This window comes from Portunus trituberculatus, chromosome 17, assembly GCF_017591435.1.
Source record: "Portunus trituberculatus isolate SZX2019 chromosome 17, ASM1759143v1, whole genome shotgun sequence".
Classification (NCBI taxonomy): Eukaryota; Metazoa; Arthropoda; class Malacostraca; order Decapoda; family Portunidae; genus Portunus; species Portunus trituberculatus.
The window spans coordinates 5,441,746-5,467,500 of NC_059271.1; the positions used below are offsets into that span (position 1 = coordinate 5,441,746).

Genomic DNA, 25,755 nt, shown 5'->3' on the forward strand with positions numbered 1-25,755 from the left:
TTCATGCATAAACCTTTAATTTCATGCAAGTTTTTTCCCTATTAACATTATTAGTTTCCTGAAAATTTTGGAAGAATGGATGATGAGAGAGAGAGAGAGAGAGAGAGAGAGAGAGAGAGAGAGAGAGAGAGAGAGAGAGAGAGAGAGAGAGAGAGAGAGAGAGAGAGAGAGAGAGAGAGAGAGAGAGAGAGAGAGAGAGATTCATATGTTGGGACTCGGGTAGTGAATTGTCAATAGCATGTGAAAGACGAACTCCTCAAATTCACAGCAAACTTTCTGCCAAAACCTGGGTAGCCATTATCCAATAGAAATCAACCCAGGGCCTGACTTCCCTCCATCTTGAAGGAGAAACACATGTCTCTAAGGTTCTTCAGTTAAATGTAACAAACTATCATTACTACTGGTAGTTTAGTATGATCACATGATAACTGACAAATTTCCAACACAAACTTTAAGATTTTTACAGAGCTACTACAGGCAAAGCCACTTCATATATTGTGAGATCAGTGGACTCTAGTAATCCATTCCATTATACATGTAGCCTACTACATGAGGCGCCACTTGGTGACAGAGGGAGCCAAGCGCCAAAAATAAAAAACGGAGAAAAACGCAATCAAAGTTTTGCGACTTTCAGAATGTGATATCTCCGGAACGGATTAAGATAGAAAGCTCAATTTGGTCTTAAATGAAAGCTTAGAATGTCTACATTACATACATTTTATTACCCTCCACGATATCAGACACTATATTCCTATTTGTGGGTTAGGTTAGGTTAGGTTAGATTAGATTAGGTTAGGTTTCATTTACATGAGATTTCATTGATAAAAAATACGATAAAAATAATAAAGATAATAGAAACATGTTATTCACCTCGAATGCATCAATATTAACCCCTTCAGTACTAGATGTGTGTTTTGTGCTACGTGCGTGTCACAGCTGAGTTCACGCGCCAGGAACTGAGGGTGCTCCCCGTGACATGCACATGCCACGGTTATAAGCTGTGTGTATTGAGGGCTCTCAAGGCCTCGGTTTCTGGGTTATTTCTACCCACGTGGTGGCAAGTGTCTGTGTTTACAAACATAAGGCTGCAGCCATTCGTGGGACGGTTTGAAACTTCATAAACTTTGACCAATGAGTTATTGTCAGTGCTGACGTAATTTGTGAAGACCAATCATCATATTATATTCTTTTTATACATCATATTTTCTGACCTACGTATGGCAACACATGCTTGTCAAGTGCCGCAATGCGATATTCTCTAGCTTCTGTTCAGTGCTGCCTGAAGTTTTTTTGTGGTAGCAAATTTACTTCGCAATTATGGATATCTCTACAACTGACAGTGAAGATGAATATGATGGTAGAACAAAAGGGAATTTGAGGGGTCTGATGTCTCAATGGAAGGTGATGATACTTTGATCCTGAAGCTATCAGTGATGTAGAGAGTGATGCTAGCAGCGGCGACGAGAGTATTGAGACGTTGTCCGCCAGCAGTGGCCTGTCATGCAGCCCTCCTGCCTCACCCCCCCCAGCTGCTGGTAGACAAACAGATTTCACACTTCTTTCAGACCCATTCTGACACCAGACCTAACCCTCTACCTACAAGTAACACTGATTTTCCTGATGCACATCCAAATATTATTCTACATCATGAAGCTAGTGCTATGAGTGATCTAGATTGTTTTCAGTTATTCATGGGGAAAGATGTGATTGCTGCTCTGTGTCTCTGGACCAACACATGTGCTGCATATTTTTTTTTACTCAAATGACATGTTGTGGGGTTTCTCTGATAGAAAACATAAAAATAAATAATATAGTGTGAACAGGATGTTTGTGAGAAGCTGAAGACTACCGCACGGACGATGCGGAGGAGTGCGTGGCAGTCGGTTCGGCAGCGAAACGTCTTGTTTACATAAGGTTGACGGATCAGTAACGAAGGGATTAATGTAGGAGATGTCAAAGTAAGTAAATAAGTAAAATAAGTAAGTAGGGGTGATCACCATGCACTTTAACATGACGCCTCTTCACCACACCTTTCACACAAAACTTTTGAATAAAGGCATTTTGCAAAGTAAAGTCACCTAAACCCAAAAATGACTCATGAATAGCCTTAATATTATTCATTCCCATCATTTCAAAGCAACCATCCCTACATGGTGCCCCTATTTCCCTCCATTTCACAACTTTTCCGGTGACACTACTCGCATACTCTTGACCAGTGTTACGCTTCCTTTTTGCCTTGTTTTCCTTCCATTCACTTGGATTACGCCCTTGTTTCTCCACTATGGTATGCCCCTGCACATCCCCCTCACCGCTGGTGGAAGCCATGGTACGTAGCAGGTAATAAATCCACGCTTAAACATAAAAAAAGAAGGAGAATGCACAGATGCGTGGCATGGTGTGGGTTGAGACTGGCTGGGCTGGGAGAACGCGGGAAGAATGGTAGCTTGGTTCCTGCTCCTGACTCACTGGGGACACGACAGACCAGCACACGTTAAGGGCAAATTTACCTTCTCTTGTCCGCGATTTTCGACCTTGTTAGAGTTGGTGGATAATGCTGGCAGTTACACGATCGGAAAGTAGAGGCCTGGGAAAAAAAATGCTATACTGGTCCTTTATTCTCCTTCCTGCTTCACTGTGGGACAAGAGAAAATGTGGCGCTTGGTACTCGGGACTATACAGACAGACCCTGAGGCAACCCGACAGACTAACCTACACTACGGGCGACACACCCTTCTCTTTACCATGATTTTCTACCATGTTGGAGTTGTCGGATGGTTCTGGCAATTACACCACTGGAAAGTAGAGGCTTGGGAGAAGAAAATTAAATACTAACCTCATTTTTTTATCTGGGCGGCGCTTAGCTCCCTCTGTCACCAAGCGCCTCACATATACAAGCTACAAGCTACAAGCTAGTAGCATGTTTGCAGCCAGTGATACCAGTATGATCTGGGCATTTCTATCCTTGAGATGCTCACATCTTGCTTGGAATTACAATGGCACCTCTGCATATATCTACTTTGGAACAAGTTCAACTTGGTGTTGGTGTATGTTCTCTTTGGGGACACAATAGTTGTTCGAGATATGACCTTTGTTTGGAATAAAACTTACATGTCAGAACTTGTATGGGTTAAAATGAGTCACAACACCATGTGATATCCTATTTATTTCTCTCTCGAGACAAAGTTATGGCTGCCTATAGGCAGTGTTGCCAAGTATTTTTTATATATCATATCTGATTGCTTTTGTATCTACTATATTGAACAGCATATATGATGCATCTTTTTTTCATAAAAATGATTAAAAATATCATCCTGTATTTTATATGCAAATGTGAGGCCTCTTATAGATTTAATTTGGAAATATCCTTCAACCATACACCTGAAGATTTACACCACTGTATTATAAGCAAGGGTGCTATATCATATTCTTCAACCATAATATGATGTAAGGAAATGTTGAATATGAAAATGCATCACTGTTAAGTGGCACACCAAGTGTGTTGTTGACATCTCGGTCTGGGATGTTGTCTTTGCCTTGCCTATGTGACTAGGCCACTGATTCTGTTTTATTACTGTAATCATGAAGGATATTTTTATCATTGTGATCGCTTCTATTTTATTCTGCAGTGCTGTATAACTACCAATAACAGTAAGATTTTTTTTGTTTATGGAAACATTGATAATTTTCCCTTATGGAAGAATCTATTTGGTGTACTTCCTGTTTGATATGAGTGCAAGTCTATGTCCTGTTTGTTATGAGTATAAGTATGAGATCCAGAATGGATTAAGGATGTATACTAAGCTCCCACTGTAAATTGTTTAAATCTTGCTTAAACTGTGGCTATACCCTTAATAACAAAAGAATTATAAAAGATATCACTCTTAGACACCTCTTACCTCTAATAGGTTGCGGACATCCCATGAAGTTCTGTCCATGTTGTAATGCACCTGATTAGTGGTAACTGGAGACCACTCTTGATGTACAAGAATTTTCTTAATGACAAATCCCATATCAGAGAAGTCCAATTTATCTCCTGCATCTCTCCATGAAGTGTTTTTGTAGATTTTGTCCACACGATCAATAAGACTGATCTGAAAAGTAAAATAACTAAGCTACAAAATGCGATATAATTGCTTAAAGTTGCCATACATCCGGTTTTTCCCAGACATGTCCGGAATTCGTGTTGGAATCTGCATCCAGGGAGATCTTTGAAACTTCCTCAAATGTCTGGAATTTTAGCTTCCATCAATAAATGTTTAAGAAATAAGAAATGTCATATTTCCATAGATTAAAATGGTGAGAGAAAGGAAAGGGGAAGGGTTTACCAGGCAGCAGCTGCTTTAGTCTGGTTTCACTTAACATTAAAGTGTATGGATCTTGTATAGAGTCAATGCTCTAAGCCTTCCCTTCATCAAATGACTCACCTCACGTTGCATGCCATTCTTTACTTTTTAACCTACAGTCAACTCTCGGCTATCGCGACTTCGGCTATCGCATTTTATTGCTATCGCGCACCCATGAAAAGCTGCTAAAATTTCATTATCGCAACCTCAGATGCCTGCTATCGCGTGCCCCGCCATGACGTCATGGAATATCTGAGCACTCATTGGCCAAAACCGCCTTCCTGCCAAGATCAATTCGGCTATCGCGTTTTCGGCTATGGCGTGGCTATTTCGGCCCCTATTGGGCACGATAGCCGAGGGTTAAGTGTACATTGATATAGGCATCAGCTTGGATTATTGTTTGCTTGTTTGTGGCCTTGTGATCTTATTACTACAGCAAAGGTAAATAAATCTTTTTTTTTTATTGATTTACATGTTTGTGAAGATGTTCGGAATTTTGATAGTTAATATATTGTAACCTTGTGATTGCTAATGTAAGTTCCTTAATAAATTCACAAAATATCAGTTATGGCATGAAAAGAAATTAAGGCAAAAATGTTTACTAGGGTAGATCTGGGATTTTCTAAGTTACATTTTTTTCAAATACTCACAAAATTCATTACCTCCTGTAAGATTCACCTTCTTAAAGTTATAACATGTGTAATCTGTTGTTGCAGACAAGTTCCTTTGTTAAGTCCTATAGATATTGTCCCCAATTCAACAGATGCAAAAGATCAGTTGTTAATGTCAAATGACAATTTTGAAGCTTTCTGCTCAGCCATCAATCTCATTTAAAGACATATAAGTTGGTTTTTCTGTGTGCTTATGTCCCATGCAAACTATGTAAGATTATCAGATTATCAGATTGTCTTCTTTTTTTTTCTGGCAGACATAAATTACCTACCTGTAAGCAACAAAGCAGAGACACTCCTAGATAATCCATCTCAGAGGCTTAGTAGCTGAGTGTGAATTTAAAGTATACATTACCATGCAAGCAGAAGAAATGGCAATAAGAGATGTGTTCACAACAGGTATGTGTTTTCAACCACCAATAACATCTAGAAAATCTTTCATTAGATAGTATATTTATTTTCTGCTAAAGAGCAGGAAAGACTCCTTGAGATGGCACAGCTACACTCAGCATCCTATGATGGTGAACAAGTGACACCACTAGCGACATCAATACACAATCGTCCAGAGTGTCAAAGAAAACCTGACGATATATTATGAGTGAGTCATCTGAATCTAATGATGATCTCTGGAATCTACCAAGTGTGTCGCTGATCTCATAGACAGAAAGTCACAAAGAAAGCAATCTCATATTATGCAAAGTGGTTGCCATTTTTCACAGGAAATTTGTCCTTTCATTGAAATGAAAACCTTTCCAATGTCAGAGGCTGCTAACAAGCTGATAGATGGTAAGGCTTTGTTCATGGTCAAGATGCATGCCTCTGCTGCTTTACTGACACAGGAAGGAAAACTTGTTACATTGTTTTCTTGATCACTCTTAAGATTCTGAAATATGACAGTTGGTAGTCAAAAGTGAAGCCTGCACCATCGTAGAAGCAATAGAAAAATGGCACCATTTTCTATTAGAGCACAGGTTCAGACTCATAACAGATCAGTAATCAGTTTGCTCATGTTTGATACCAAAACAACAGGAAAATCAAGAATAAGAGAATAATGCAGTGGAGACCAGGAACTTAGTTGCTTCAACTTTAATCTAACCTACCATCCTGCATCAAGAAACCAAGTAGATGTGTTCTCTCTTGCCTCTGGAATTGTGGCAGCACTCACATCCATGAATCTTTAGATCATTCTGGTATTCAAAGACTTATTCACATTGTAGGACAATGAATTCTTCTGTTTCCTGTTGAGGATGTTCACTTGGTAATCCACAAATGTCATACTTGTGCTCAAGTCAAGCCAAAATTTTTTAAATACACAGGAATGATGATTAAAGCTACTATGAGAATCCACTGGCTCTTACATTGTCCATGTCATTTGAGGAGTTGTCTGAGACCTTCAAGATATGAAACATGCATGTGTGCCACAGCATTGCTGGCACCATCAGTGTTTACACCACTGACTTAGCACATGTGCGGTAGTGTCTCCCTCAGTTCTGTAGCTATTATTGTTGCCTATGTAATTCTACCAAGGCATTATAAGGGAAAGGCCATGTCTTCCATGTCAGGAAGCTGAAGATACTCTCAGTGGCAAATAAAATGGATGTTATACAGGACCATATGAAAGGTATGAGCCATGCAGTGTGTGTGTGTTGTGTGTATTTAGCTAGTTGTATTGTACAGGGTTTGAGCAGGGCTCATAATGTCTTGTCCCCATGTCTCCATTTATCCAATTTTTCCTTAAAATTATGCACATTATGTGCTGTAACAACTTCATTACTCAATGCATTACACTTTTCCACTGTTCTGTGTGGAAAACTGTATTTTCCAATATCCTTCACTCACAGCCTCATCCTGATTTTCTATACATGACCTCTTGTCCTTCCATCCTCTTCTGCCAACAGCACTAGGTCTACCTTGTCTATCTTTTCAATGCCATTGACTATCTTGTACATTGTTATTAGATCTTCCCGTTCTCTTGTATCTTGCAAGGTTGGTAGTCCCAGTTGGCAGTGTGCATGTGTGTGTGTGTGTATTTACCTAGTTATAGTTTACGGGAGGGGAGCAAGCTCGTATTGACCTGCCTTTATACCTTGTTTCGTCCCGCTTAGCTTTAAAACTGTGAACACTGACTGCATTTACGATGTCTATATCTAAACCATTCCAGGTGCCCACAGCTCTATGAAGGAAACTATACTTCTTAATGTCTCTTATACACTGCACCTTCTTCAATTTCTTCCCATGTCCCCTTGTAGTCCTTGTTTCCAGGTTTAAAAAGTCACCATCCACTTTATCCAGGTTATTCACCATTTTATAAATACCTATCAAGTCTCCCCTTTCTCTCCTACTTTCAAGTGTTGGAATTTCCAGTTTTCTCAACCACTCCTCGTAAGTCAAATCCTTCAGTTCCAATACTAACTTAGTGGCTACCCTTTGCACCCTCTCCAATTTTCTAATATTCTTCTTAGTGTGTATTTACCTATTTACCTATTGGTGTATTACAGGGCCCGAGCTAAGCTCTCTGTGTCCTGCCTCCTTGGCCACTCCTGTCATATCTCTTTCATCTGATTGACACACACCGCATCAACGACATCACTGCTCAGTTTATTCCACTTATCAATACTACAATGCGGGAAACTGTACTTTCTCACGTCATTTAGACAGATGTCTTTTATTAGTTTTTTTCCATGTCTTCGGAGATGATTACTTGTAGTCACCATTATCAATTCTCTGTCCAATATGTCAATCTTGTTCACCAATTTATACATAGTTATCATGTCTCCCCTTCTCTCTTCTAATGTGGTCAGCCCCAGTTCCCTCAGCCTTTCCTCATAGTCTAACTCCCTGAGTCCTGGTACCATCCTTGTTGCCAGCCTCTGTACCCTTTCCACCTTCTTCACATTTTTCTTCATATGCAGTGACCAGACGCAAGCTGCATATTCTAACTGGGGTCTTATTAAAGTGCATAGTATCTTCTTCATCATTCCTTCATCTAGGTAGTGGAATGCAAGGCCAATATTTTGAAGCATGTTATATGTTTTCCAAAATATCTTGTTAATGTGTTTCTCCGGTGACAAAGTGTTTTGCACGGTTACTCCTAAGTCTTTCTCCTCATTGGTCTCTTCAATTTTCTCATCACCCAGCCTGTAATCCCTGTTTGGTCTGTATCTACTTCTTCCCATTTTCATAACATGGCTCTTGTTTATATTAAATTCCATCTGCCACTCTTTACTCCACTCATATATTTTATCAAGATCTTCCTGTAACTTGTTACAATCTTCCACATTCTTTACTCTCCTCATAATTTTAGTATCGTCAAACATGTTCATGTAACTGTCAATTCCTACTGGCATATCATTAACATAAATCAAAAACATGATGGGACCAAGCACTGACCCTTGTGGAACTCCACTGGTTACCTTCTTCCACTCGGACTTCCTTCCTTTCACCACTGTTCTCATTTCTCTTCCCACTAAGTAATTTTCCATCCATTTTGCTAGTTTATCATTTACTCCTCCAATCTTCTTTAGTTTCCACATCAGTCTATTGTGTGGTACTTTATCAAAGGCCTTTCTCAAGTCCAGGTAGATAGCATCCACCCATCCCTCTCTATGTTGTAGTATGTCAGTCACTCTTGAATAAAAACATAATAAATTGGATACACGATCTTCCTTTTCTGAAACCAAACTGCCTTTCACTCAGAATGTTTTCACTTTCTAGATACTCACTCCACTTAGCTTTAATTACTTCTTCACATACCTTGCACAATATACTAGTCAACGATACTGGTCTATAATTTAACGGTTCCATTCTACTACCATTCTTATATATAGGCACAATGTCAGCTCTTTTCCACTCTTTCGGGACTATTCCTGTTCGTATGGAGGTTTCCACAATATCAAATATGGGGTTCAACAATTGATCCTTACATTCTTTAGCAACCTCCCAGATATGCCATCAGGCCCCATTGATTTATTAATATCCAGATTGCTTATAATTTTCCTTACATCTTCCTTAGTAACCATGATGTCCTGCATTTGCTTTATTTCCGTAGGCCTTCCTCCCATAAAATGCTCCTCCTTTGTAAACACTTTGCAAAAGTTGTCGTTCAAAATTTCAGCTATATCTCCAGCATCCTCATATACTTCTTCCCATTTTTACCTTTTCTATTGCCTCCCTTTTATTTAGTTTTCCATTTATGAATTTGTAAAACATTTTGGGTCACTATCACAGTTTTCCACCACTCTGTTCATATTCCTTTTGTGCTGTTCTCCTTACTTCAACATATCTATTCCTTGCTGTTTTGTAGACTTCTCTTGATAATACATCACTGTTTTTCTTAAGTTTCTTCCATGCTTTTTCTTTGTTCTTTTTTGCTTCTTCACAATTTCTATTAAACCACTGTTTATTATTTAAAGTCCTCTTTCTGTGATATGGCACAAACTTTTCACAGCAGAGTTATATAAATCCATAAATTTATCGTATTTCAATTGCATATCCCCTTCCTGGTATACCACAGACCAGTCAATTTCATTAAAGAACTCTTATATGGTTATAATTTGCCCTAACATAATTTAATTTTTCCTCCCTGTGCTCCACACTCTTTTCCGTGCTTAATTCCGGATCCAGCTCAAAGCTTAGGACATCATGATCGCTTTTCCCCAAGGGACATTCATGTTCAATTTCCTCTTTTAGAGATGCCCTGGTAAATACCAAATCCAACCTTGCTGCAACATCTTGTCCCCTGCACCTTGTTGGTGATCTCACCCACTGTGTCATCAAGTTATTTGTTGCTACCTTTAACAATTCCTCTGCCCACTCACCACCATTCACCACTTCGTAGTCTTCCCACACTATTTCTTTACAATTAAAGTCCCCAACTATCATCACTCTATCCTTTCTGATGAGTTCTTGCTTCATTCTGTCTAGAGTATTTCTCATCACCATTTGATACTGTTCATATTCCCAAGCACTGGTTCTGGGTGGTATGTATACTGTTATAATATTAATGTCCCTCTTACCATCTGTTATAAGCATACTTATCACTTCCTCATTTCTCTTACTATAGTTCACCTCCTTCACTATCAGATCTTCCTTAGTAAGAACCATTATACCACCACCTCCTTTATTTTTCTATCATTTCTCCATACTTTGTAGTGTTTTACATCAAACCAATCTAGCTTTATTTCAGGCCTTAACTTTGTTTCCACCACACACATTATGTCCGGTTCATTGTTTCTTAGGTAATCCATACATTCTAGCCTCTTAGACAGAAATCCATCTATATTCGTGTAAGTCACTTGAATTCCATTCCTAATCTCTTTCTTCCATGTTTCAGTCAGTGTAATGTCTATTCCGTCTGTTTTATCCACCACTTCTTCAGCCTCCCATTTCTCATCCTCCAAAAAAACTTGGTCTTTTCCTCCTCAGTTCTTTCCTCATTCTTCTCTCTCACTTCAGTTACAAGCTCTTTCATTTTCATTCTTTCATCCTGTGTCATATTTCTTCTTATGTAAATTGTTTTGGTTTCTTCGTAGTCTTTAAGTTTCCAGGCCCTCCTCAGCAAGGCCTCGGCTGCCACCTGAGACTTTAATTTCAATTTTAATGGTCTACTCTTGCCTTCTTCAAAAGCTCCTAGTCTCACACTTTCTTCTACCTCAGCATATAGGCATTCTTCCTCCTCAGAGATCTTATTTAGTAAAAACTTAATCCTGTCATTTTCCTTATCCCTCCTATCTTGCCAGTTCCTGTTAGTTTCCTCCCTCAAACCTGTTATGATCACGCATTTTTTCTTTTCGCCAATATCTCTCACCACATGCTCATTTTCCTTCAATGCCTTTACCATTTCACTCTGTGTAACCGCTTTATTTTCTTCTTGCTTTTTCATTATCTCCTTAAAGAACTTTTGTACTTCTTGGTGTTCATGTTTCACTTCCTTCATTTTGGCATCAATTAGGTTAAGGCATTCCTCCTTCCCCAAGTCTCCTTCGGATATTTTCTTTTCCATTTCAAGGAGTTTAGCCTTCATCTCATCACATTGTTTCCTTAGATGTTGATTTTCTTTCTCCATTTCCACTTTCTCCTTTAATAGCTCTTTATTCTCTCTTTAAATCTGTATACCCTCTCATTGTATTTGTCGAGGAATGTTTCAGACTTCTCTTGAACTGTGTGTGTGTGTGTGTGTGTGTGTGTGTGTGTGTGTGTGTGTGTGTGTGTGTGTGTGTGTGTGTGTGTGTGTGTGTGTGTGTGTGTGTGTATTTACCTAGTTGTATTTACCTAGTTGTAGTTTTACAGGGCCTGGGCTTTATGCTCATGTGGCCCCGTCTCCATATCTACACTTATCCAATCTTACTTTAAAAGTATGCACACTCGTTGCAGACACTATTTCTTCATTTAAACTGTTCCACGTCTCAATACATCTTTGTGAGAAACTATATTTTTTAACATCTCTCAGACATCTTTCTTTCTCAGCTTTTTACTATGCGATCTTGTGCTTCGGATGTCATATTCTTCACTCAGGATTAGTTTCTCATTATCCACTTGGTCCATTGCGTTGATCAATTTATAAACTTGTATCAGGTCTCCTCTCTCCCTTCTTTGTTCCAGGGTTGGTAGATCCATAGCCTTTAGTCTCTCCTCATATGTCATCCCTTCAAATTCTGGAATCAGTCTTGTAGCCATTTTTTATAGTCTCTCCAATTTCCTTATGTGTTTCTTTTTTGAGGGGTCCACACTACTCCTGCATATTCCAATCTGGGTCTTATTATAGTACTTATCAATTTCTTCATCATTTCTTTGTCCATGTAGTGAAATGCTATTCCAATATTCCCTAGCAAATTATATGTTTCTCTAAAAATTCTATCAATATGGCTTACTGGTTGATTGTTTTCTTCCATTGTCACTCTTAAGTCCTTTTCCTTTTTAACTTTCTCCAGTTCTACTACATCTCCCATCTTATAGATTCCCACAGGTCTTCTTTCACTCTTTCCCATTTCCACGACATGGCTTTTGTTCACATTGAATTCCATTTCCCACTTTTTACTTCATTCCCAGATCTTATTTAGGTCTTCTTGTAGTATTTCACAATCCTCCTTTTGCTTTATAACTCTGCAGTTTCGTATCATCTGCAAACAGATTTATGTAGCTGTTCACTCCTTCTGGCATGTCGTTAATATAAATGAGGAAAAGTATTGGTGCCAATACTGACCCCTGTGGCACTCCGCTTTCTACTGCTCTCCGCTTGGACTTCATATCTTTAACTACCGTCCTTATTTCTCTCCCCCCCCAAATAATTTTCTATCCATCTCATTGTGCTTCCTTTTAAGCCACCTTTCTCCTCTAACTTCCATAGTAATCTTGCATGTGGCACTTTGTCAAATGCCTTTTTTTAAATCCAAATAAATACAGTCAACCCATCCCTCTCTCTCTTGTACTATCAACTATTCTAGAATAGAAACTCAATAAATTAGTTACACACGACCGTCTTTTCCTGAAACCAAATAAGCTATTTGATATCAATTTGTTGTCTTCAAGGAACTTGATCCATTGTTTCTTTATTATTCTTTCACACATCTTGCATATTACACTAGTTAGTGATACCGGTCTGTAATTTAAAGGTTCTTCCTTCCTTCCACTCTTAAATATGGGAACCACCTCAGCTCTTTTCCATTCTACTGGCACTGTTCCATTTTCTATTGAGCATTTTATGATGTTGTATATAGGACTTGCTAGTTCTTCCCTACATACTTTCAGTATTCTGCCTGAGACTTCATCTGGTCCCATTGCCTTCTCTTCATCCAGTTCCTTCATTAACTCTTTTATTTCAAGCTTGGTTACTTTAATCTCTTTCATATAGATTGTCTCTCTATTATTCTGTGTGTGTGTATGTGTGTGTGTGTGTGTGTGTGTGTGTGTGTGTGTGTGTGTGTGTGTGTGTGTGTGTGTGTGTGTGTGTGTGTACCTACATAATGTTAATCTTACTAACTGTGGATTCACAAAACAAGGAAGAAATAATATATATAACTATGTTAATATATATATATATATATATATATATATATATATATATATATATATATATATATATATATATATATATATAACATAGCTCTGTCAAGAGTAATACATACCAAATAGTTCACAGTAGTCTTGTAATTGGAACCTCCCATTTCCTTGAAGAATCGGTAGTCAGCCACTAATAGCAAAGGACAACGTGTTTTTTCGCCATTGAAGTTATATGCCTCTGCCTGCTGTCTCTTGACTCTTCGCTTGGCTCTCAAGATTTGGTCATTTATGGCATCCAGAACACCTCCATCAGGAGGCTCATATCCTTCTATCCATTCATCCTCATCCTCAGCTTCTGTAATCCATTTTAACAAAGATATAAATACAAGACAATGAACTGCCACATTTATCATCTTCAAAAATCCACTTGCCTATAAAACACAGTCATATTTCACATTTACTTCTAAAGTAAATTTTAACAAATTACATTATACAATTATTGAATACATTTTAGTCAATTTTCAATAAGCATATACTATGCATGTATCAGCTTTACATATATATATATATATATATATATATATATATATATATATATATATATATATATATATATATATATATATATATATATATATATATATATATATATATATATATATATATATATATATATATATATATATATATATATATATATATATATATATATATATATATATATATATATATATATATATATATATATATATATATATATATATATATATATATATATATATATATATATATATATATATATATATATATATATATATATATATATATATATATATATATTACACCCGTTTGTGAAATTGCCCATTTCATGAAATGGGCAAACCCAATCATGAAATGAACCTAACCTAACTTTAACCTAACCTAACCATTTCATGAAATGGCCACTCCATTGCACATTTCATGAATTGGGTTTAGGTTATTAGATGTTATTCATTTCATAATTTTTCATTTCATGAAATATCATATATATATATATATATATATATATATATATATATATATATATATATATATATATATATATATATATATATATATATATATATATATATATATATATATATATATATATATATATATATATATATATATATATATATATATATATATATATATATATATATATATATATATATATATATATATATATATATATATATATATATATATATATATATATATATATATATATATATATATATATATATATATATATATATATATATATATATATATATATATATATATATATATATATATATATATATATATATATATATATATATATATATATATATATATATATATATATATATATATATATATATATATATATATATATATATATATATATATATATATATATATATATATATATATATATATATATATATATATATATATATATATATATATATATATATATATATATATATATATATATATATATATATATATATATATATATATATATATATATATATATATATATATATATATATATATATATATATATATATATATATATATATATATATATATATATCTGTATATATATATATATATATATATATATATATATATATATATATATATATATAGAGAGAGAGAGAGAGAGAGAGAGAGTTACAGACACACACACTTCACAGGCCAGAGGACCGGGGTTCGATTCCCCGGCCGGGTGGAGATATTTGGGTGTGTCTCCTTTCACGTGTAGCCCCTGTTCACCTAGCAGTGAGTAGGTACGGGATGCAAATCGAGGAGTTGTGACCTTGTTGTCTCAGGCGTATCCGAAGATCGGAAATAATGAGCTCTGAACTCGTTCCGTATGGTAAAGTCTGGCTGTCTCGTCAGAGACTGCAGCAGATCAAACAGTGAAACACACACACGGATTTCTCAATTTATGTGAGGGATACGTTCCTGAAGGGATCACGTAATGTGAAAATTGCATAAAGTGAACATTATTACGAAACTAAATTATATATTGTTTGAGGTTCTATCATATATACAGTGGAGACTCAATACTCAAACATCTAAATACAGGCAACCCCCCACTTAACGAAAGGGTTACGTTCCTAAAAAACCCTTCGTTAAGCGAAACATCATTAAGCGAACCCATTATAACAAGTTTAACCCCTGATTTGAACTTCTATTGAGAGTAAGCAAAGCGAGAGTACATCATAGTACAGTGAAAGGTTTAATGAAAGTAAAAATTATGAAGTTAACCCCTTCAATACGGTGACGCCTATGTAGGCGTCATGAAGCCCCAGTAGCATATACGGTGACACCTACGTAGGCGTCATATTTCTTTTCTGAGCTTTCTTCAGTTCAGTTGTCCCGTATAGTGTGTTGGATACCAACTACACATGCCGTATGCTGTCCTTGAAATCCTAGTGTTCCTCCCACTATCTTTGTCTCCACCAATCACTAAAGATAAGCTACATGCGTCCCGCCTTGTGTCTAAAATTACCCAATGGCATAGACTGTTCCCATCTCTCTCTCTCTCTCTCTCTCTCTCTCTCTCTCTCTCTCTCTCTCTCTCTCTCTCTCTCTCTCTCTCTCATCTCCTTCCTCCCTCCCCTCTCCCTCTCGAAGATAAGTTACATGTGTCCCGCCTTGTAACATTGTGAAAACACACACACACACACACACACACACACACACACACACACACACACACACACACACACACAAATAAAAAACAAATTTTTAATCTCTCTCTCTCTCTCTCTCTCTCTCTCTCTCTCTCTCTCTCTCCTTCGTTTCCTCTCCTTCCTCTCAAAGATAAGCTACATACGTCCCGCTTGTCTAAAATATTAGCAAATGTCACTCTCTCTCTCTCTCTCTCTCTTTCTCCGAAGAGAGAAGCGTCCACTTTCCTCTTCGAAGGCGATATAGTGACTAAAAAATAGCAGCATAATACACAAAGACGACAAGTATGACAAGCTTGCATGACCACCCGTATATCATACAGGCGGGCTTTTTTAACATCCGGCACGAAGGGGTTAAACATTTAGGCAGTTTAATTTAAGTCATGAGTTCAGGTGGTTCTTTTAGCTTGCAAGAAAGATACAGTCTCACCAGCTTTCTTAATAGTCTGCTGACTTGAAAATAGTAGAGACAGTAGATGGAGTCAAGATGGTGCCACGCAATGCTATTAGTTTTCTCGCCTCTCGTGTCTGTGAATAATATCCAGCTTCACTTCAAGAGTAAGAGACTTCCCGGTCTTCTTAGCAATGCTAGATGACATTGCAGGGCATTTTGGTGGCAAATTGAGCAAGGGAAGACAAGCTGGTGCTGACATTGTTATTGTTTTGAACAGGGGCAGTGAGTGGTGCGCGTGTTGTTCACGAGAGGCGCTGGTGTATTCAAAAGCCTGTCGGCTTGCGTGATACAGCAGGCCTTTCAAACTTGGTAAAAAATACCTGGATAAAACTTCGTTAAAGCGAGTTTGGTGTTCATTAAACGAGCAGATGGTAGTACAATGAAACCTTCATTGTAGCGAAATTTTGTTGTGTGAACCTTAGTTAAGCGGGGGTTGCCTGTACTTGAACTTTTCAATACTCGAATGCAAAATGATTTTCAACTCTAACTAACAGTTTCTCTCAGTTTGTTTGTAAAAATAAGAAGCTATTTTGCAACTTCTTTTTTTTTTTAACTCCTTGACAGGCAAGAGGAATTGCTAAATATTTAATGATAATGATTTTGATAGGTTGTGGATAAAAAATAAATAACTTAAAGCACCTAGTGCAATAACCCGACATCCCATGGAGCACTGACCTCCCTCCTCCACCTAGCGCTAGTAAGCGCACTGAGCTGTCCTAACCTTTCACTTACCACTTCCATGCGGAGAAATTGCAGAAATAGAAGGTAGCATGTTATCCACCATCTTAGTAGATACAATTTTATACTACTGGTGAAACTTTCATTGTCATATTCAAGTCTAGAGGTTTCGTAGCTGATATTGTCTGCTACGGTTAACGCAAACTGCCACCTCTACTTTAGAAGATAAAATTGTTTTTCCTTACCAAATACTGCTCACTTTTATTTAATCTTGAAACTTGAAATTGATAGATCATATAGCAAGAGTTGTTCTTTGCTATAGTATACATAGTTATCAACTAACCCTCCAGATGACTCCACAATATTTTCTTAGATTGTGTAAGAGAACAGCATGTGAGCGGAACATATAAGAGTTGAATGAAACACCCCCTTCACCAGTTCCATCCCTTTTTCTTCCTTTCCTGTGCCTGCATGTGGCAAGGGGTAGGGAGAGCTAACAAACTCTCACAGACTGCCAACTTTAGTACCAGGCAAGATATTGAAGAGGTACGCTGTGTGTTTCAAAGAGATGTATATTAGGGATGGTACTGTTGATTTGTACACATAGGAGCAAAATATAGGTCACCAAGTTTTAAAAATAGCCATCACATCATATGTTGTAAGTCACAGTTGCACACTATTCATCATATGACATGTCACAGTTTCTGGATTAATAAGAAAAAAAGAAGGATAGCATGAATGGTGATTATAAAGTAATTGTGCAATACGATGCTTCTGAGCATTTGCAGCTCTTCAGCAGGCACAAGTAAGGAAAAATAAGTGGTGAATAGCTGAACTGATGTAGCCAAGGCAGAGATATGTGGTAAACTGGAAAGTGGGAACCCATAGGAAGGCAGTGTGTTGCCATTCCTTCACTTAAAGAAAATGTATCTTCACCAGCCATTCAGAGGCAAATAAAAACATAAAGTGCTTGGATTGGCTTCTGCTAAGGCTCCAGTCAATTGTGTGCCTACAAATATGTCTGTACATTTCCTCAATCCTATACCTCAATTTAGCATCTATTCTATCAAATCTCAAAGCTAATTTTTTCCACTGTGTGTCTAGGACAACTGGCTGCAGCCCAACTGGCCGCAGGAAAGTGGCCACCTTATAGACTGGGAGAAAACTGCTAAAGCATTATTTATGTACTTAAGGCAGCTCATTTTTGTACTCAAAGCAGCTCCTTATATCACTACTAGCGAATAACTGATTCTTGAACTAAAGAAAAAATATTCAATTTTAAATTCACCTTTAAACACAAGTAGGTAAGAAACAAAATAAGAAAAACTTAGATTATAGAACTTGAAAGAATCCTCAAAGATTTATTAAATTCCTGAGGAAGGAACCAATTGTGAGCCATACATATGTTGAAAGCTGTAGTGAAATGTCCAGAATACGTCAGGTAAGGTGGAGGTACCGGCAAGGTCGCACAAACCCGCTCATATGCCATGTTTAGGATGGGGAGAGACTTTTACATAGAAAACATGTCTTAATTTTCACCTCAACAGTGATGTGAAACAAAAGTTAAAATTAATTTGGAAATGATTTTAGAAATACACCAATTTACATAGAAACAGAGTGAGAGAAACTAACCCTATTCCATCTACTTACCATCTGTCTGTTTTTCTTTCTCTCCCTGTTCCTAAAACCATTCTAACTTTTATTCACCCAATCATTTAGGTAAAAATCAAAGTACATTTTCTGTATTAGAGTCTCTCCCCATCCTAAACGTGGCATATGAGCGGGTGAGTGCAACCTTGCTGGTACCTCCACCTTACCTGACGTCTTCCAGACACCTCACTTCTACATACTACAGCTTTCAACATAAGTATAGCTCGTAATTGGTTCCTTCCTCAGTAATTTAACAAATCTTTGAGGATTCTTTCAAGATCTATAATCTAAGTTTTCCTTATTTTGTTTCCTATCTATTTTTGTTTAATGGCAAATTTAAAATTGAATATTTTTCATTAATTTTAGAATCAATTATTCGCTAGTGGGGGTGTAAGGAGCTACCTTGAGTAGATAGATTATGTGATGTGTTTGCAGTTTTCTCCCAGTCTATATAGTGGCCAGTTTCCCACAGCCAGTTGGGCTGTGGGCAGGTAGAAATGGCCAGTTGTTCCATTCCTTTCCATAATAAAGTGTGATTTCTTGCAGAGTAGAAATAATCAGGTTCCAATTAAAAAAATATATTTAAAAATGAACTGGTGATAACTGAACAGTGAAGAACTGTTGTTTTCTGTATATTCTCTCTCTCTCTCTCTCTCTCTCTCTCTCTCTCTCTCTCTCTCTAAAAAGAAAAAAATCAATTTAAACAGATACATAAAGAAATTCCTTGCAGGTTGGCAGACTTGCTCCTTTACCTGTAGTTTCATTCCCTTCCTTGATGTAGTCACACATGGGCTTCTTATCCTCCCAGCTGTACTTTACATCCGAGCCTCGGTAAACGACCATGGAGTCCTCACTGGTGTCTGGTGTGTGTCTCCAGGATGGCTATCAAGATAGAAATCATTATACAAATATCAAAGTCCCATGATCAGCTACAGTATATAGAGTGATGAAGTAAGAAACAAGAGGGTCAATCAGACCAGAAAATATGTTTTAGTCATCTTCTAATTCAACAATTTATCAATTTTATTCTATTGAAATTAATAAATTGTTGAATTAGTAGATGACTCAAGACATATTCTATTGATCAATATGCTAAATTTCTTTCATCTGACCATGATTCCTAAGCCTATCTCCTCCACCCTTCACCTTCACCATCACCTTCTGTTACCTCAAGCTATCTGATCTCAAAGGTAAATACAGTTTACAAAACCAGTTAATTTCTTTACATTCTCTTTTGTTATATTTCATTATGTTTTTATACAACCTTTTCTTTAATTACAAATAACTACACCTTCTCTAAAAAAGAAAAAGCTAATGTTTTTGGGAGGTTGGAACAGTATGGTTATCATGAGTAGAAAATATATGTGAATCACCTACTGTGTATGCTATAATCAAACAAGTGTTCAAACACACTCAATGATTCCCAAATCTTTAGTATACTATCATTCAAGAGCAAATCCATTTATTTTCTAGATTAACGTGTAAATATCACGAGATGACTTTATTAGAAACCTCACCTCAATATGGTAAGTGTCCTCTGGAGTGTGTATGGTTGCTGTCATGATGCCATTCTCCAGGTGTGCTGAAACCTCAGAAATCTTCTCACCAAACACACGGCCTTCATAAAAGTTCTCATGATCTAGGAAGAGACATATTTGCAATGACATTAAGATATATTTTCATAGGCACAGAAAAATGGAAATGTTTGGATTTGATTTTCTTATGGAATATTTGCTACTTTGCAACAATGTGAAACCAAAATAACATATTATATCTACAGCTAATACAGAGGTTAGGTTACTTGTCATATTTCCTTGTGTATGTATGTATAGGTCAAATTCTGAAAGCCAAATATCTATGCAAAACACTATAGATGGACCTAAATACACAAACTAGATTTCTTAGGTAAATAATTCAGGAATACAAACATAATAGGAAGGATCACTAGCAATTCTTAACTTTTAAAAATAACCCATAAAAATGACAAATCTTTACCAGTTATTAAGTAACAACATGAGCTGTGTCTCTCACAGGTAAAACCCATAAACCTTAACAGACAATATACAACATAAATCTTTGTGTGTTTTAATAATAGTACAACTTACAAAACTAATTTCCAATGCAATCAAGGTCACGAACATAAAAGGAAAAAGAAAAAAAGCTCTATATCTGAATAAAAATACTCACCTACATGGATGATCTGTTCATTCCCAGCACCATCAACAGCATATGCTTTGAACTGAGGGTGAAGCAATCCCTTCCGAGGATTAAGGATAAGTCGGAAATCTCTATAGAAAAAAAAAAAAAAAAAATTGCAATAAAAATGTTGCTATTATTTCAATGAGTTTTCAAAACTACGACAGTTACCAGGTAGCAGCACTAAGTATGTCTCTTTATCGCATACAAGAACACTATCAAATATCCCTACAGTGTCATTCTATATAGTAAAAGATGAAATGAGCTGACAATATGAGTTTGCACACAGTAAAAACATTTCTCCATATAATTCATTGTTTTCTTCATACCCAAATAAAATACAGGCAACCCCCGTTTAACGAAGGTTCACACAACGAAATTTCGCTATAACGAAGGTTTCATTTTACTACCATCTGCTCGTTTAACGAACATCAAACTCGCTTTAACGAAGTTTTATCCAGGTAATTTTTTTCCAAATTTGAAAGCCCCACTGTATCATGCAAGCTGACAGGCTTTTGAATACATCAGGAGCTGCTGGTACTAAGGCCTGCCTCAGGAGAAATCCTGAGACACCTGTAGAATAATGATCAAGATCAAGCCTCTCGTGGACAACACAGGCTCTGCCGATACAAAGGCCTGACTCAGAAGAAATTCTGTCACCTGTAGCATCAAGATCAAGATCAAGATCACACGCACCACTCACTGCCCAGTCAAAACATAACAGCGTTACCAGCAGCTCATCTTCCTTAGTTCAACTTACCACCAAAACACCCTGCAATGTGGCCTAATGTTCCTAAGAAGACCAGGAAGTGTCTTACTCTCAAGTGAAGCTGGGTATTATTCACAGACAAGAGAAAGGCCAGAAAACTAATAACATTGCTTCCCACCATGGCTTGACTCCATCTACTGTCTACTATTTTCAAGTCAAGAGACTCTATTAAGAAGGCTAGTGAGACCTCATCTTCCTTGCAAGCTAAAAGAACCACCAGAACTCGTGACTCTACAATGGATAAAATGGAAAGCCTTGTGGAAATGTGGTACATAAGTTTTGTATGCAGTACCATGATGCGCACTTTGTTTACATTCCACAGGTTGCCGGTTAGTGTATTTCCATTTCACTCTCCCTCCCTTCATAAAGTTAAGATCATCAACATTATAAAGTTACGTACATACATACATTAGTGTACATTATAATGGCTTAAATTAAACTACCTAAATGTTTAACTTCATAATTTTTACTTTCATTAAACCTTTTACTGTACTATGATGCACTCTCACTTTGCTTACTCTCAATGGAAGTTCAAATCAGGGGTTAAACTTGTTATAATCGGTTCGCTTAACGAAGTTTCGCTTAACGAAGTGTTTTTTAGGAACGTAACCCCTTCGTTAAACGGGGGTTGCCTGTATATGCTGTATAATTTACATCCAACATATGAATAACCAAAATCCAAATTATTTGAGATTTATTTTTGTGTACTGAACTTTTCCCTTATACGCCATATGAAATTCAGTGTAAAGGAAGAATTCAATCACTGTTTTTTTCGTCTTTGCCTATATCATCAAAGGTCTCCCCTAATTAGTTTGCTATAATAAAGAGTTTACATTATCACTTCCCTTAACAAATAACAGGGAAGGGAGGTGACAGGAAGTGAGGTTTAAAGATCACATGAAAGATGAAAGGTGAGGATAGAAACAATGGCTGAGACACTGGGAAAGAGAGAATACATGAGGAAAGGATGGAGAGAGAGAGAGAGAGAGAGAGAGAGAGAGAGAGAGAGAGAGAGAGAGAGAGAGAGAGAGAGAGAGAGAGAGAGAGAAATGGGGAGGGACAGGAAAGAGAAAAGAATGAAAGGTAGAGGAGGGGAAAGGAGAAGGAGGAAGGCAAGAGACTGACTGAGTGGCATCACTAGAAGAGAAGTCTGAGTTTGAATTGGAAGACTGCATTCAAATTAGAGGACAAAATTTGATCACTAATGCTTTTCAAATTGGGAGTTGTTCAAATTTAAGGAAACTTTAATGACAAGGTATGGCTTTATATAATAATGTTAAACTAGCATGGACACACTTCTTTAGCCTTCTCAAAACAAACAACTGTATTTTCTGAATATTCAAAGCCTGGGTACAGGAACAAGTTACACCATTGTGTACACAGATGCAGCAGTTGGTTTTGGCTTGAAATTGAGGATAAAGGACATGTCAGTAGTGACAGACATCTGCATTTAAGAGGAATAAAAGGTAAAGGCTGGAGTAAATGAGGTAATATTCTACTGAAAGCAAGTTATATCTGTGACGACAAACACTGCAGTTAACATAGAGAAAGAACTATCATGACATCCTAAGTCCATAACCAAAAGATGATCTGGTATGGTGGTGGCATTTATGATTCCCCACATATGGAAACTCTGAAACTGTTTTAAAATTGTGTAAATGTATTGCAGCATGAATTGTATAGTATCAACAGTTGGAGAGAAGAGTGCAAAACACAACAGCACTTAGTATTATTAAGACATGAAATAGAAAACATGTGAAGAGGACACTTTAAATGGTGAGAGTGAAAACCAGGACAAGTAATTTTCCTGCTATGACTGAATTTTTGGTTCTTTTATGAAGCAACTCATGCAGTCATAAACTGATATCAAAGACCTTAATACAGGCTACTTTTCTCTTTTTAAACCATACCTTCCAAGTGCATTAAACTGCACTTCTTTGATCTTATTGAAGCGATGATTGCTCTCAGTGGTTCCTCTTTTCACAATATGATGCTTAAAGGCTGAAGAATCAATTAATTCATAATACTTCAGGTTGGGATGGTATGGCTGTGGCTTGAAGAAACCTGAAAAGATGATTTACATATTTATTACAAACTTACTTTTGTAAAGAGAAAAGGATCATAGAGTATTTCAATGTATGTATTTGATTCTAAAGTAAAAATCTAACAAAAAAGCTGTCAGAATTATAAACAGTTTGCAGTGAGCATACATGGGTTTCACTTTACTCAAAGCCCTATATGAAGGGTAAGAAAAGCCATATTGAGACAGGTTCAACAGTAAAAAAATATCATTAGGTTAAAGGGAGCGTCCAGTTAAGATCAATATCTCTGGTAAATATGCATGAAACACTCTGATTTTTATGTTGTGAAGTATTAGGAGCATGTACATCAATATTCATCACTATTCTAGTCCCCAACCCCGCCATGTAATTATAATTGTAACTAAAACTTATGAGTGTTATTCTGCAGTTATTATTTGCTCCATAACTTTCATTTTCCTGTGGCAAAGACACGTTATAATATGAAAGGTTTCCACGTTGTTAGATTTTTTTTATTTCATCTTTCATTTTTGTTTTATGATTTTTTTTTCAAAATGTTTTTTTTCTTTTTTTGACCAAAAAATATTAATACAAAATTACAGGTCATATATATAAAAAAAAAATAAATAATAGCGCGGTGAATTGAAAGAAGTATTCTTCTCCTTTTTAGATTTTGTTTCATTGAAATCAAGCTAAAGTTGGCTTTAAAAGATTTTAGAAGGGGAATAACTTATGTTTTGAGATACAGGCCAATAAAGTTTATCAATCGATCTCAATCCCGTTATAACACACTAGGAAGTTTATTTAGGTTTACTATATGTTCTTTTTTTATTATCTACAATCTCATAATACAATTAGATGTATTTCTAAGCACATCAGGCTCATAGTCCTGTCCTGTCAATGATATATTGGTCCTGAAGATGCATTTTCTTCCGACATCTAGCTCTCACTTTTTCTGGTTATGATGTGTTCTTGAAGTTGCATGATGTGCAGTGCATAGTTATACATCATACATCAGGCTTGAAACTGTAGTCAAAGGCAGAATCTGGGCATGAATAACAAGAGGAAAGATTTTTCAGCCTTCTTTTCGTCAGCATGTCAAGCTCGTCGTCACTTTCAACACCTTCACTTCCTTTCTCAATATTTTGTAGAAGAGCTTGGGCAATGAGGCCTCTTCTTCTTCATTTTCTTGTCTTTGTTCTGCACAAGATGTGGTGGGCTGTGGTGTGAAGGTGGTGAGGGTGATAGTGGGTGATGCAAGGATGTGTAGTTACTGGAGTATTTCAGGTGTCAGGTTCAACATGCTCTTTTTATTCTTTGAGCTTCCATACTCATATTCCAGATGTCTTTACTCTACTTATTCCTCTTAGACAACTGTCCCATGGTTGGCAGTAGGTGAAAAGCAGGATGCCGTAAATAAACTACGTGCTGTTTAGCAGAGTGAAGGGCGGGTAGCAAGCGACACAGCAACAACCTCTCTCTCTGATAGCTTTCCCCTAGTACTGAGTCTCGCTGGTGCCTTGGTTGATGCCACTCATAGACTTTCAGTGTTACTGTATCGTGTCCACCAAAAAAATTTAAGATTTTTGCCTTTCTTTTCATAGTTTTTGAGAAAAAAAAAAAAGACTGATTCTGCTGATGTAAACAATCGCACATGGTTGAGAAAGAGACCTTTAAATGGTATTTAAACGGGAACCAATGTGCGTTTTGCCATAAAACTTCATGAAATACATGTAATAGCTATTTTTTTCCACAAAAAACACCATTTTTAATATTTTTTCTGTCTCTAAACCGGATCCTCCCCTTAAGTTATGATGCCTGAGTAATCCTTAGACTTTTCAGTAATGTCAAAAATGCCTCATTTCTCATTCTCACCAGGCCCCTATGCTTGTTGGCTATAGTGAAAGAGATAAAGAGGATGGGAGTATTGGTTAAAACTCCAGATTTACCATAATTCCCTGCATCATAAAAACTATAGATGAAAACAATAAAGCAAGTTTTCAGTATCCATAAAGGTAATCAAAAACAATATTCTCAAATATGTAGAGCTTTATGGTTCCTACCTAAAGTGATACTCCTAAACAAAGGCATCCAATTATTTCACCCACTATGGAGTCAGTAGTTACAAGTGACTATGTATGGTTACAAGAGAATGGGAAACAAGAAGTATTGCTGACAATCAAATGAATAATAGCATATAAAATATTTGCATGAAGTCACAGGCCATGGGACAGGCATGTTGCACT

At 36.6% G+C, this 25,755-nt stretch overlaps 1 protein-coding gene across 3 annotated transcripts in view; it reads right to left on the minus strand.

Annotated features, from left to right (window-relative positions):
- Positions 1–25,755, minus strand: part of LOC123504923 (ADAM 17-like protease) — a 57,917-nt gene that overhangs the window by 30,624 nt on the left and 1,538 nt on the right. For 2 of the 3 annotated variants that reach the window (XM_045255849.1, XM_045255847.1), the window contains exons 2-7: positions 23,381–23,534; positions 20,693–20,793; positions 20,023–20,144; positions 19,258–19,387; positions 13,138–13,367; positions 3,897–4,091 (exon numbers count right to left, since the gene is read on the minus strand). In XM_045255849.1, coding sequence (XP_045111784.1) covers positions 3,897–4,091; positions 13,138–13,367; positions 19,258–19,387; positions 20,023–20,144; positions 20,693–20,793; positions 23,381–23,534 — 932 coding nt within the window. Of the gene's footprint in view, positions 1–3,896; positions 4,092–13,137; positions 13,368–19,257; positions 19,388–20,022; positions 20,145–20,692; positions 20,794–23,380; positions 23,535–24,459; positions 25,308–25,755 lie in introns of those variants that run through there. The other variant, XM_045255848.1, reaches the window with a different exon arrangement.